This window comes from Coregonus lavaretus (assembly GCF_964263955.1).
Source record: "Coregonus lavaretus genome assembly, contig: HAP1_SCAFFOLD_2433, whole genome shotgun sequence".
In the NCBI taxonomy this organism is placed as follows: Eukaryota; Metazoa; Chordata; class Actinopteri; order Salmoniformes; family Salmonidae; genus Coregonus; species Coregonus lavaretus.
Window position 1 is genome coordinate 3,809 of NW_028165294.1, and position 14,373 is coordinate 18,181.

Consider the following 14,373-nt stretch of genomic DNA (forward strand, 5'->3'; position numbering starts at 1 on the left):
AGAAGAGCTGGGTCAGGTAAAGATGTTTCCTACCTTGGTTTGGAAGCAGCAGAAGAGCTGGGTCAGGTAGGGGTGTTTCCTACCCTGGTCTGGAAGCAGCAGAAGAGCTGGTTCAGGTAGGGCTGTTTCCTACCTTGGTCTGGAAGCAGCAGAAGAGCTGGGTCAAGTAGGGGTGTTTACTACCTTGGTCTGGAAGCAGCAGAAGAGCTAGGTCAGGTAGGGGTGTTTCCTACCTTGGTCTGGAAGCAGCAGAAGAGCTGGGTCAAGTAGGGGTGTTTCCTACCTTGGTCTGGAAGCAGCAGAAGAGCTAGGTCAGGTAGGGGTGTTTCCTACCCTGGTCTGGAAGCAGCAGAAAAGCTGGGTCAGGTAGGGCTGTTTCCTACCTTGTTCTTGAAGTAGCAGAAGAGCTGGGTCAGGTAGGGATGTTTCCTACCTTGGTCTGGAAGCAGCAGAAGAGCTGGGTCAGGTAGAGAGGTTTCCTACCTTGGTCTGGAAGCAGCAGAAGAGCTGGGTCAGGTAAGGGTGTTTCCTTGCCAGGGCCAGGATGCGTTTCTCTGTCAGGGTACAGTCCACGTCATCATCCTGTAGGATCACGTCTTTCTTCAACACCTTCACAGCATACACCTCATCTGTTCCTTTCAACTCAGCCAGCATCACCTATAGGGAAGAACCACAGAGGTTAACATACACACACAAATGCACGCACATACAGACACACACTGCTACTGCAACAACACTCAAGCCACTGACTCATTATCTGCACTTGATTAAATTGAGAGGTAGACAGATAGACAGAGAGTAAGACAGACAGACAGACAGACAAATGAAATGATTCAGGAGGAAATACTGAACCATTTCTAACTAACTAACTAACCAAGAAACCTACCAATCACAAAGTACTCTTTACAACGACTGGTCCGACGACTGGCCTCCTGTAGCTCAGTTGGTAGAGCATGGTGCTTGCAATGCCAGGGTTGTGGGTTCGATTCCCACGGGGGGCCAGTATGAAAAATGTATGCACTCACTAACTGTAAGTCGCTCTGGATAAGAGTGTCTGCTAAATGACTAAAATGTAAGAGCAAACAGCTCTTAACATCAATGGGAGGGGATGATTATTAACCAATGAGGGAGGTAGAAAGAAAGAAAGACAGACAGGCAGTCAGAGACTCAGACAGTACCTTTCCGAAGCTGCCTTTTCCCAGGACCTTGATGAAGAGGAAGTCCTGCAGGGTCATCCTCTTGGTCTGGACAGTCTTATGCTCTCCGTTCTCCCGAGCCTCGCCCCCCTCTGAGCCCACCACCACCATGCTTGAAGAGGAGGACGAGGCTGACTTGTGTTCCTGTCCACGTTGGTCAAACGACAGCGCCTTGCGTATGTTCTCCAACTCTTTCAGGTCTGGGAGAGAAACCAGAGAGGTAAAGGAGTCATAAGAGCGTGTTCCTCTGTGTATGGGCAGGGGTGGAAATTGAAATAAAATCACTCCCCGGAAACCTCAAATGCAAAATTCATGAATTTAATGTCAAAATGATTTTACTCCCTGAACCCGGTTCCCCCCCATTTCCACCTCTGTGTGTGAAGTCTTAAATAAGTGGTCAGCATGTCCGTTGATCTAAATGTGTGTGTGTGTGATACCTTGGTCACATGGGGAGGTGGGGGCTGTTTTGGATCGGTCCTCCTCTGTCTGGGGGCTACATGGTAACGGCTGCTGGGGTTCTTGGGTTATCTATGGAGAGCAACATCATCATCATCATCATCATCATCCTCCTCCAATCCTTCTCATTCTCTAACACATCTCTAACACAGGGGTGTCAAACATCCAGCCCCCTGAGTTTGACACCCCTGTTCTATCACAGCTAGATGTTGGACTAATTGCACTTTAGCAGTTGCACTTTAACATGTACAGTATAGTTCTATCCAGCATAATTCTACACAGTATAATTCTATCCAGTATAATTCTATCCAGTATAATTTTATCCAGCATAATTCTATCCAGCATTATGGGCAGGGGCAAGGGGTACGAACAGGGGTAGGGGGCAGGGGGTATGGGCAGAGGGCAGTATTATATTCAGTATAATCCTATCTTGCTTACTTGCATGTAAATATCCTTTGCTTTTCTGATGTTGTTTTTAAATATGTGATTTAGTCTGTATGTATTGTGACTGCTGCTAAATACATTTTCTCATTGAGGACATACTGTTCACATTTACTCAATCTGAATTCTCATCAATTGTTGCCCCCTGCCCATACCCCCTGCCCCCTAACGTTATCCCCTCGCCCCTGCCCTCTGACCCTGGCAGTGCCCCTTGATCCTGGCAGTGCCCCCTGACCCTGGCAGTGCCCCCTGACCCTGGCAGTGCCCTCTGAACCTGGCAGTGCCCTCTGACCTTGGCAGTGCCCTCTGACCCTGGCAGTGCCCCCTGACCCTGGCAGTGCCCCCTGACCCTGGCAGTGCCCTCTGAACCTGGCAGTGCCCTCTGACCTTGGCAGTGCCCTCTGACCCTGGCAGTGCCCTCTGACCCTGGCAGTGCCCCCTGACCCTGGCAGTGCCCTCTGACCCTGGCAGTGCCCTCTGACCCTGGCAGTGCCCCCTGACCCTGGCAGTGCCCCCTGACCCTGGCAGTGCCCTCTGACCCTGGCAGTGCCCCCTGTCCATGGTGGTGCCCTCTAACCTTTTTCCTCCTCTGGGCGCTGCTGGAGATCTTGTCTGGTGTGACCCCCAGGTCAGACAGAACCTTGGCGATGCCCCTCGCGTCCACCCCACAGTTAGGAGCCACGTTACTTTCACAGCGTCTGTGTACATTCACCTTACATACTGAGAGAGAGACCATGGTTACATCACATGTTCATTCACCTTACAGACTGAGAGAGAGACCATGGTTACATCACGTTCATTCACCTTACAGACTGAGAGAGAGACCATGGTTACATCACGTTCATTCACCTTACAGACTGAGAGAGAGACCATGGTTACATCACATGTTCATTCACCTTACAGACTGAGAGAGAGACCATGGTTACATCACGTTCATTCACCTTACAGACTGAGAGAGAGACCATGGTTACATCACGTTCATTCACCTTACAGACTGAGAGAGAGACCATGGTTACATCACATGTTCATTCACCTTACAGACTGAGAGAGAGACCATGGTTACATCACATGTTCATTCACCTTACAGACTGAGAGAGAGACCAAGGTTACATCACGTTCATTCACCTTACAGACTGAGAGAGAGACCATGGTTACATCACATGTTCATTCACCTTACAGACTGAGAGACAGACCATGGTTACATTACGTTCATTCACCTTACAGACAGAGAGAGACCATGGTTACATCACGTTCATTCACCTTACAGACTGAGAGAGACCATGGTTACATCACATGTTCATTCACCTTACAGACACCATGGTTACATCACATGTTCATTCACCTTACAGACAGAGAGAGGCCATGGTTACATCACATGTTCATTCACCTTACAGACACCATGGTTACATCACATGTTCATTCACCTTACAGACAGAGAGAGACCATGGTTACATTACATGTTCATTCACCTTACAGACAGAGAGACACCATGGTTACATCACATGTTCATTCACCTTACAGACAGAGAGAGACCATGGTTACATCACATGTTCATTCACCTTACAGACACCATGGTTACATCACATGTTCATTCACCTTACAGACAGAGAGAGACCATGGTTACATCACGTTCTTTCACCTTACAGACTGAGAGAGAGACCATGGTTACATCACATGTTCATTCACCTTACAGACTGAGAGAGAGACCATGGTTACATCACGTTCATTCACCTTACAGACTGAGAGAGAGACCATGGTTACATCACATGTTCATTCACCTTACAGACTGAGAGAGAGACCATGGTTACATCACATGTTCATTCACCTTACAGACTGAGAGAGAGACCATGGTTACATCACGTTCATTCACCTTACAGACTGAGAGAGAGACCATGGTTACATCACATGTTCATTCACCTTACAGACTGAGAGACAGACCATGGTTACATTACGTTCATTCACCTTACAGACAGAGAGAGACCATGGTTACATCACGTTCATTCACCTTACAGACTGAGAGAGACCATGGTTACATCACATGTTCATTCACCTTACAGACACCATGGTTACATCACATGTTCATTCACCTTACAGACAGAGAGAGACCATGGTTACATCACATGTTCATTCACCTTACAGACACCATGGTTACATCACATGTTCATTCACCTTACAGACAGAGAGAGAGACCATGGTTACATCACGTTCATTCACCTTACAGACTGAGAGAGAGACCATGGTTACATCACGTTCATTCACCTTACAGACTGAGAGAGAGACCATGGTTACATCACGTTCATTCACCTTACAGACTGAGAGAGAGACCATGGTTACATCACATGTTCATTCACCTTACAGACAGAGAGAGACCATGGTTACATCACGTTCATTCACCTTACAGACTGAGAGAGAGACCATGGTTACATCACATGTTCATTCACCTTACAGACTGAGAGAGAGACCATGGTTACATCACATGTTCATTCACCTTACAGACTGAGAGAGAGACCATGGTTACATCACATGTTCATTCACCTTACAGACTGAGAGAGAGACCATGGTTACATCACGTTCATTCACCTTACAGACTGAGAGAGAGACCATGGTTACATCACGTTCATTCACCTTACAGACTGAGAGAGAGACCATGGTTACATCACATGTTCATTCACCTTACAGACTGAGAGAGAGACCATGGTTACATCACATGTTCATTCACCTTACAGACTGAGAGAGAGACCATGGTTACATCACGTTCATTCACCTTACAGACTGAGAGAGAGACCATGGTTACATCACATGTTCATTCACCTTACAGACTGAGAGACAGACCATGGTTACATTACGTTCATTCACCTTACAGACAGAGAGAGACCATGGTTACATCACGTTCATTCACCTTACAGACTGAGAGAGACCATGGTTACATCACATGTTCATTCACCTTACAGACACCATGGTTACATCACATGTTCATTCACCTTACAGACTGAGAGAGAGACCATGGTTACATCACATGTTCATTCACCTTACAGACACCATGGTTACATCACATGTTCATTCACCTTACAGACAGAGAGAGACCATGGTTACATCACATGTTCATTCACCTTACAGACAGAGAGAGACCATGGTTACATTACATGTTCATTCACCTTACAGACAGAGAGACACCATGGTTACATCACATGTTCATTCACCTTACAGACAGAGAGAGACCATGGTTACATCACATGTTCATTCACCTTACAGACACCATGGTTACATCACATGTTCATTCACCTTACAGACAGAGAGAGACCATGGTTACATCACGTTCATTCACCTTACAGACTGAGAGAGAGACCATGGTTACATCACATGTTCATTCACCTTACAGACTGAGAGAGAGACCATGGTTACATCACGTTCATTCACCTTACAGACTGAGAGAGAGACCATGGTTACATCACATGTTCATTCACCTTACAGACTGAGAGAGAGACCATGGTTACATCACATGTTCATTCACCTTACAGACTAAGAGAGAGACCATGGTTACAGACAGAGAGAGAGACCATGCTATAAGTACAAAATGTTGTGAGAATGTACTATTTATGTGCTTGTCTGTGTGTAGTGGTGCATTTGTTTGTATATCTCAGTGTATGTTTGTGCGTGTGTGTGCTGGCGTACCTTTGCATTGCAGCCCTTGTCTGAGCAGGCCCCACAGTAGCGATCCACAGTGGTCACAGAAGGTTAGGACTTTGAAGTTGTGAATACCAAACTTATGAGGCATATTAACGCTGAACCTCTGGGATCCAACCTGCAGGGGAGACAAAGAGCACTGACGATCACACAGTCACACCCCTAGATTGATTCACCTCATAATAACTCATATCTGGAGTGATGCCTACCTCCTCTGGTGTGGTGTCCTCTTTGTCTTTCTTCATTCCAGCACACTTTGTGATGATGAGCTCATGGCAGCGCTTATGGACTACACAGGTGCACACTAGGAGACACCAGACAACTCAGTCATTTCACTTTTAATTTTTTGTCATTTCTTTTTGTCATTTAGCAGACACTCTTATCCAGAGCGAGTTACAGTCAGTGAGTGCATAATAAAAACAAAATTCATACTGGCCCCCCGTGGGAATCGAACCCACAACCCTGGCGTTGCAAGCGCCATGCTCTACCAACTGAGCTACACTTTCATGTCATCGCTATAGTTGACTTCTCCCTAAAGGCCCTATTACATATAGAGCGATGGGAATACACATTGGTGTGCAGATAGGTATAACACAGAAATCGATATGATGGTTACCTTGACACTGGTAGCCCTGTTTCCCAATCACACCCCTGTTGAGAGAGAGAAATAGTCTCACTGTAATTTCTCTCAATGCAACATACAGTCAGATTCAGAGTGGAACAGTATTATGTTACGTCAGTGGAATTCTAAGGTGTTTCTTAGAATGAAGTGAATATGTTTGGGCCCTCTAAGCTTTGTCACACTCTAGCATTTATATGTTTTTGATTAAAAGGCACAATCTGCAATTTCAACTATCTGCCACTGCTTTACTGTAATTAATGGAAATTGAACCATTGAACAGCAGGAAGTTTAAGAGGTTCCTGAGCCATAGCAGTGAGCTGTGCCACCTCTAGAAGAGCTGTCACTGTGGCAATGTGAGGGGGGGGGGGGGGATGGAACGGCTGGGCCTAAAATAGCCACAACTGTGTGCTAACACTCTTTATCATATCTGTCAGGGAGACAGGTCACATCAGTATCGCTCTGTTACACTTAGGGAGCGTCTGACAATGCTAAAGTATACAGCAGTCAGTTAGGGACTATCTGACAATACTACAGTATATCACAGTCAGTTAGGGACTTTCTGACAATGCTACAGTATACCACAGTCAGTTAGGGACTATCTGACAATGATACAGTATACCGCAGTCAGTTAGGGACTTTGTGACAATGCTACAGTATACCGCAGTCAGTTAGGGACTATCTGACAATGCTACAGTATACAGCAGTCAGTTAGGGACTATCTGACAATGCTACAGTATACCGCAGTCAGTTAGGGACTATCTGACAATGCTACAGTATACCACAGTCAGTTAGGGACTATCTGACAATGCTACAGTATACCGCAGTCAGTTAGGCACTATCTGACAATGCTACAGTATACCACAGTCAGTTAGGGACTATCTGACAATGCTACAGTATACCGCAGTCAGTTAGGCACTATCTGACAATGCTACAGTATACCACAGTCAGTTAGGGACTATCTGACAATGCTACAGTATACCGCAGTCAGTTAGGGACTATCTGACAATGCTACATTATACTGCAGTCAGTTAGGGACTATCTGACAATTCTACAGTATACCACAGTCAGTTAGGGACTATCTGACAATGCTACAGTATACCTCAGTCAGTTAGGCACTATCTGACAATGCTACAGTATACCACAGTCAGTTAGGGACTATCTGACAATGCTACAGTATACCGCAGTCAGTTAGGGACTATCTGACAATGCTACATTATACTGCAGTCAGTTAGGGACTATCTGACAATTCTACAGTATACCGCAGTCAGTTAGGGACAATCTGACAATGCTACAGGATACCAAGGCCAATCTCAGGGCAGACACTGAGTTGGTTCACTAGAGAGAAAAGGGTTCACTATTAGAAGTGGTTGTCAGTGGGAGACAGACTATTGTGTACTACCATCAAGACTCATATCAGGAGATACTGTGTACTGTAACAGCAACATGTAGACAGGCAGTTCCCAGTTCTGCTCAGTTCAGATCTGGGCCCGTATCCACAAAGCATCTTAGAGTAGGAGTGTTGATCTAGGTTCACTTTTGCCTTTTAGATCATAATGAATAAGAGTATACGGACAGGCTGGGACCTGATCCTAGATCACCACCCCAACTCTGAGATGCTTGGTGGATACGGGCCGAGATCAGACTCTTCTCACAGCCTTAAGACTCTCTGACTCCTGGGTTTATTTATATTTTTTATTTCACCTTTATTTAACCAGGTAAGCCAGTTGAGAACAAGTTCTCAATTACAACTGCGACCTGGCCAAGATAAAGCAAAGCAGTGCGATAAAAACAACAACAACACAGAGTTACATATGGAATAAACAAAAATGTACAGTCAATAACACAATAGAAAAATAGAAAATATATATACAGTGTGTGCAAATGTAGTAAGTTATGGAGGTAAGGCAATAAATGGGCCATAGTGCAAAATAATTACAATGTAGTATTAACACTGGAGTGATAGATGTGCAAAATATGATGTGCAAATAGAGATACTGGGGTGCAAATGAGCAAAATAAATAACAATATGGGGATGAGGTAGTTGGGTGGGCTAATTACAGATAGGCTGTGTACAGGTGCAGTGATCGGTAAGCTGCTCTGACAACTGATGCTTAAAGTTAGTGAGGGAGATAAGAGTCTCCAGCTTCAGAGATTTTTGCTGTTCGTTCCAGTCATTGGCAGCAGAGAACTGAAGTCGCTCTGGATAAGAGCGTCTGCTAAAGGATGTAAATGTAAATGTAAACTGGATGGAATGGCGGCCAAAGGAGGTGTTGGCTTTGGGGATGACCAGTGACATATACCTGCTGGAGCGCAGACTACGGGTGGGTGTTGCTATGGTGATCAATGAGCTAAGATAAGGCGGGGATTTGCCTAGCAGTGATTGATAGATGACCTGGAGCCATTGGGTTTGGCGACGAATATGTAGTGAGGGCCAGCCAACGAGAGCGTACAGGTCACAATGGTGGGTAGTATATGGGGCTTTGGTGATAAAACGGTTGGCACTGTGATAGACTACATCCAATTTGCTGAGTAGAGTGTTGGAGGCTATTTTGTAAATGACATCGTGAAGTCAAGGATCGGTAGGATAGTCAGTTTTACGAAGGCATGTTTTACAGCATGAGTGAAGGAGGCTTTGTTGCGTAATAAGAAGCTGATTCTAGATTTAACTTTGGATTGGAGATGCTTAATGTGAGTCTGGAAGGAGAGTTTACGGTCTAACCAGACACCTAGGTATTTGTAGTTGTTCACATATTCTAAGTCAGACCCGCCGAGAGTAGTGATTCTAGTCAGGCGGGCGGGTGCAAGCAGCGTTCGATTAAAGAGCATGCATTTGGTTTTACTAGCGTTTAAGAGCAATTGGAGGCTACAGAAGGAGTGTTGTATGGCATTGAAGCTCGTTTGGAGGTTTGTTAACACAGTGTCCAATGAAGGGCCAGATGTATACAAAATGGTGTCGTCTGCATAGAGGTGGATCTGAGAGTCACCAGCAGAAAGAGCGACATCATTGCTCTGCAGTGATCTGTTAGGTCATAAGCCCTAGAAAACAGTACTTGTCAGCTTGCTGCCCGTGCCATGTGTACTACAGATGTGTGCTTGTTGCATGTAGCTTGGTGCAAACAGGGAGCAGAGAACCGGCTGGACTCTCCAGGATAAAGCTTCCACTGTCACACTGTAACGGTTAGCCTAGGGGCTTTTCCCAATGTCACCATGGAAACAATGACAGACAAGAGCGCAGACAGCCCATGACCAAGCATATAAGGGCTGACGTAGGTGTGTGTGTATCTCTCACCATATAAAGTCTCTACAGGCTGACATAGGTGTGTGTGTGTGTGTGTGTGTGTGTGTGTCTGTGTGTCTGTGTGTGTCTGTGTCTCTCACCATATAAAGTCTCTGCAATGGGAGCAGTAGGTAGGCTGCCGCAGGTAGGTGGCCATGAACTTGTGCCCGTTGACCTGATGGACCCTCCTTCGTACGGCACCCTGCCTCTTCCTTGGCCGCATGCGCTCCCGGAACACACGCTCCTCAGCATTCTCACTGGAGCCTAGAGCTGGAAAAACACAGTATTAGTATTTACTTCCATATCAAATCTAATCAAACTTTATTTATCACATGCTTCGTACATCAGGTGTAGACTAACAGAGAAATGTTTACTTACAGGCCCTTCCCAAGAATGCAGAGAGAAAAATTTAGAACAAATCATAACGACGATAACTTGGCTTTACAGTTGAAGTCAGAAGTTTACATCCACTTAGGTTGGAGTCATTAAAACTTGTTTTTCAACCACTCCACAAATTTCTTGTTAACAAAGTATAGTTTTGGCAAGTCGGTTAGGACATTGTCACGCCCTGGCTCTGGGGACACTTGTATGTTGAGCCAGGGTGTGAGTTTCCTTTGTGTATTCTAGTTGTTGTATTTCTATGTTGGCCAGAGTGGTTCTCAATCAGAGGCAACGAGTGTCAGCTGTTGCTGGTTGTCTCTGATTGGGAACCATATTTAGACAGGCTGTTTTCCCACAGTGGTTGTGGGATCTTGTTCCTGTATAGGTTTGTGGTTTGCACCTTTGGACGTCACGTTATCGTTTGTTGTTTTGGTCGTGTTATCATTCAAATTAATAAAATATGTTCACCTTCCACGCTGCGCCTTGGTCCTCTGTACCCGACGATCGTGACAGAAAATCCCACCAAAACTGGACCAAGCAGCGTGTCCAGGAGCCATCGCCAGGGGAATCTCTAGCGGATCTCCTGTGCCACCTCGACTGGTTCAAGCCGTGTGAGGAGGAGAGAGGCTGGAGTTGGAAGCAGAAGAGCGAGAGTTGGGCGAGAACTATGGAGGCCTGGTCCACGAGGAGGAGAGACACCCAGAAATTGTTTAGGGGGGGGGCTCACGCCGTGGACGACGGGGCAGCAGGAGGCCTACGATGGAGCGGTTAGTAGAGGAGGCCGCCAGCTTACGGGGGCCACTGGTCACCAAAGGGGAGGAAAGTGTAGAGGCACGGCGAGAGGTACTGGGGTGTGTTACCAGTCCGGTCCGGCCCATTCCTGATCCCCGCGTAGGGCCAGTGGTGTGTGTGCCCAGTACGGTCCGGCCTGTTCCTGTCCCTCGCACCGAGCCTGTGGTGTGCGTCGCCAGCCCGGTTCGGCCCGTCCCTGCTCCCCGCACCAAGCCAATGGTGCGCGTCGTCAGTCCGGCCCGGCCTGTTCCTGCTCCCCGCACCAAGCCAATGGTGCGCGTCGCCAGCCCGGTCCGGCCTGTTCCTGCTCCCCGCACCAAGCCAATGGTGCGCGTCGCCAGCCCGGCCCGGCCTGTTCCTGCTCCCCGCACCAAGCCAATGGTGCGCGTCGCCAGCCCGGCCCGGCCTGTTCCTGCTCCCCGCACCAAGCCAATGGTGCGCGTCGTCAGCTCGGTCCGGCCCGCTCCTGCTCCCCGCCCCAAGTCAGTGGTGCGTTTCGTCAGCCCGGCTCGGCCCGCGCCTGCTCCCCGCACCAAGTCAGTGGTGCGCTTCGTCAGCCCGGCTCGGCCCGTTCCTGCTCCCCGCACCAAGTAAGTGGTGCGCTTCGTCAGCCCGGTCCGGCCCGCTCCTGCTCCCCGCACCAAGTCAGGGGTGCGTTTCGTCAGCCCGGCTCGGCCCGTTCCTGCTCCCCACACCAAGCCAGTGGTGTGCGTCGTCAGTCCGGCACAGCCCGTGCCTGTTCCACCGGTGCCTGGTTCGGCACGGGTCAGCTGCTTCACGCCGGAGCTAGAGCAATCCGCTCCACCAGTGTGCAGTCCAGCTCCGGTCAGCAGGGCCAGACCGGACCAGGGGTACTTTGGGGGGTTAGAGAGGGAGTGGGGATCATGCCCGGAGCCGGATCCGCCGCCAAGGCGGAGTGCCCACCCGGTCCCTCCCCTGTGGTATTTGGTTGGCGCGGTCGGAGTCCGCGCCTTTAGGGGGGGGTACTGTCACGCCCTGGCTCTGGGGACACTTGTATGTTGAGCCAGGGTGTGAGTTTCCTTTGTGTATTCTAGTTGTTGTATTTCTATGTTGGCCAGAGTGGTTCTCAATCAGAGGCAACGAGTGTCAGCTGTTGCTGGTTGTCTCTGATTAGGAACCATATTTAGACAGGCTGTTTTCCCACAGTGGTTGTGGGATCTTGTTCCTGTATAGGTTTGTGGTTTGCACCTTTGGACGTCACGTTATCGTTTGTTGTTTTGTTCGTGTTATCATTCAAATTAATAAAATATGTTCACCTTCCACGCTGCGCCTTGGTCCTCCGTACCCGACGATCGTGACAGACATCTACTTTGTGCATGACACAAGTAATTTTTCCAACAATTGTTTACAGACAGATTATTTCACTGATAATTCACTGTATCACAATTCCAGTGGTTCAGAAGTTGACAGTGCCTTTAAACAGCTTGGAAAATTCCAGAAAATGATGGCATGGCTTTAGAAGCTTCTGATAGGCTAATTGACATCATTTGAGTCAATTGGAGGTCTACCTGTGGATGTATTTCAAGGCCTACCTTCAAACTCAGTGCCTCTTTGCTTGACATCATGGGAAAAACTAAAGAAATCAGCCAAGACCTCAGAAAAAAATAGTAGACCTCCACAAGTCTGGTTCATCCTTGGGAGCAATTTCCAAATGCCTGATGGTACAACATTCATCTGTACAAACAATAGTATAAACACCATGGGACCACGCAGCTGTCATACCACTCAGGAAGGAGACGCGTTCTGTCTCCTAGATATAAACGTACTTTGGTGCGAAAAGTGCAAATCAATCCCAGAACAACAGCAAAGGACCTTGTGAAAGATGCTGGAGGAAACAGGTACAAAAGTATCTATATCCAAAGTAAAACGAGTCCTATATCGACATAACCTGAAAGGCCGCTCAGCAAGGAAGAAGCCACTGCTCCAAAACCGCCATAAAAAAGCCAGACTACGGTTTGCAACTGCACATGGGGACAACGATCGTACTTTTTGGAGAAATGTCCTCTGGTCTGATTAAACAAAAATAGAACTGTTTGGCCATAATGACCATCGTTTGGCCATAATGACCAAGATCCCCTTTTTCCTCGTGTTTGGAGGAAAAAGGGGATCTTGCAAGCCGAAGAACACCATCCCAACCGTGAATCACGGGGGTGGCAACATCATGCTGTGGGGGTGCTTTGCTGCAGGAGGGACTGGTGCACTTCACAAAATAGATGGCATCATGAGGAAGGAAAGTTATGTGGATATATTGAAGCAACATCTCAAGACATCAGTCAGGAAGTTAAAGCTTGGTCTCAAATGGGTCTTCCAAATGGACAATGACCCCAAGCATACTTCCAAAGTTGTGGCAAAATGGCTTAAGGACAACAAAGTCAAGGTATTGGAGTGGCCACAAAGCCCTGACCTCAATCTTATAGAAAATGTGTGGACAGAACTGAAAAAGCGTGTGCGAGCAAGGAGGCCTACAAACCTGACTCAGTTACACCAGCTCTGTCAGGAGGAATGGGCCAAAATTCACCCAACTTATTGTGGGAAGCTTGTGGAAGGCTACCTGAAACGTTTGACCCAAGTTAAATAATTTAAAGGCAACGCTACCAAATACTAATTGAGTGTATGTAAACTTCTGACCCACTGGGAATGTGATGAAAGAAATAAAAGCAGAAAATAAATCATTCTCTCTACTATTATTCTGACATTTCACATTCTTAAAATAAAGTGGTGATCCTAACTGACCTAAAACAGGAAATTATTACTAGGATTAAATGTCAGGAATTGTGAAAAACTGAGTTTAAATGTATTTGGCTAAGGTGTATGTAAACTTCCGACTTCAACTGTATAAACAGGGTACCAGTACAGAGTTGATGTGCAGGGGTACGAGGTAATAACTTGGCTATATAAACAGAGTACCAGTACAGAGTCGATGTGCAGGGGTACAAGGTAATAACTTGGCTGTATAAACAGGGTACCAGTACAGAGTTGATGTGCAGGGGTACGAGGTAATAACTTGGCTATATAAACAGGGGTACGAGGTAATTGAGCTAGATATGTACATACGGGTAGAGATAAAGTGACTAGGCAACAGGCTAGATAATAAACAGTAGCAGCAGCGTATGTGATGAGTCAAAAGAGTTAGTGCAAAGAGGATCAATGCAGATAGTCCGGTAGAAGCTGTTATAGGTCCTACTGGTTCCAGACTTAGTGCATCGATACAGCATATAGCACATTAATGAAGAGTCTGTCAGTATGCTTCTCCACACACTGCTACACTGCTACTCCAATCCCCTACAAGTGTGAGGGAATGGAACAGTCCAGTGCTACAACCCCCTACAGGTGGGAGGGAATGGAACAGTCCAGTGCTGCAGAGATGTAATTTACACATGACCGCCTCTAGATGGTGCTACTGCAGCAGAGGTGAATACACAGGGATAATCCCCTCAACAACCTCAAAGCTATGCAGACGCTGGAGAGGTGATTAACAGGCTTGTCACACACAACACATGCAC

At 47.0% G+C, this 14,373-nt stretch overlaps 1 protein-coding gene across 1 annotated transcript in view; it reads right to left on the minus strand.

The window, feature by feature from the left end:
- Positions 1–483: 483 nt before the first annotated feature.
- LOC311116016 (protein kinase C epsilon type-like) overlaps positions 484–14,373 on the minus strand; it is a gene marked incomplete at both ends in the record, with an annotated part of 66,841 nt that continues 52,951 nt past the window's right edge. Inside the window, 8 exons of the mRNA XM_084191144.1 lie at positions 484–657; positions 1,179–1,396; positions 1,634–1,724; positions 2,671–2,813; positions 5,766–5,895; positions 5,987–6,081; positions 6,394–6,428; positions 9,778–9,946. Coding sequence (XP_084047270.1) covers positions 484–657; positions 1,179–1,396; positions 1,634–1,724; positions 2,671–2,813; positions 5,766–5,895; positions 5,987–6,081; positions 6,394–6,428; positions 9,778–9,946 — 1,055 coding nt within the window. The remainder of the gene's footprint in view (positions 658–1,178; positions 1,397–1,633; positions 1,725–2,670; positions 2,814–5,765; positions 5,896–5,986; positions 6,082–6,393; positions 6,429–9,777; positions 9,947–14,373) is intronic.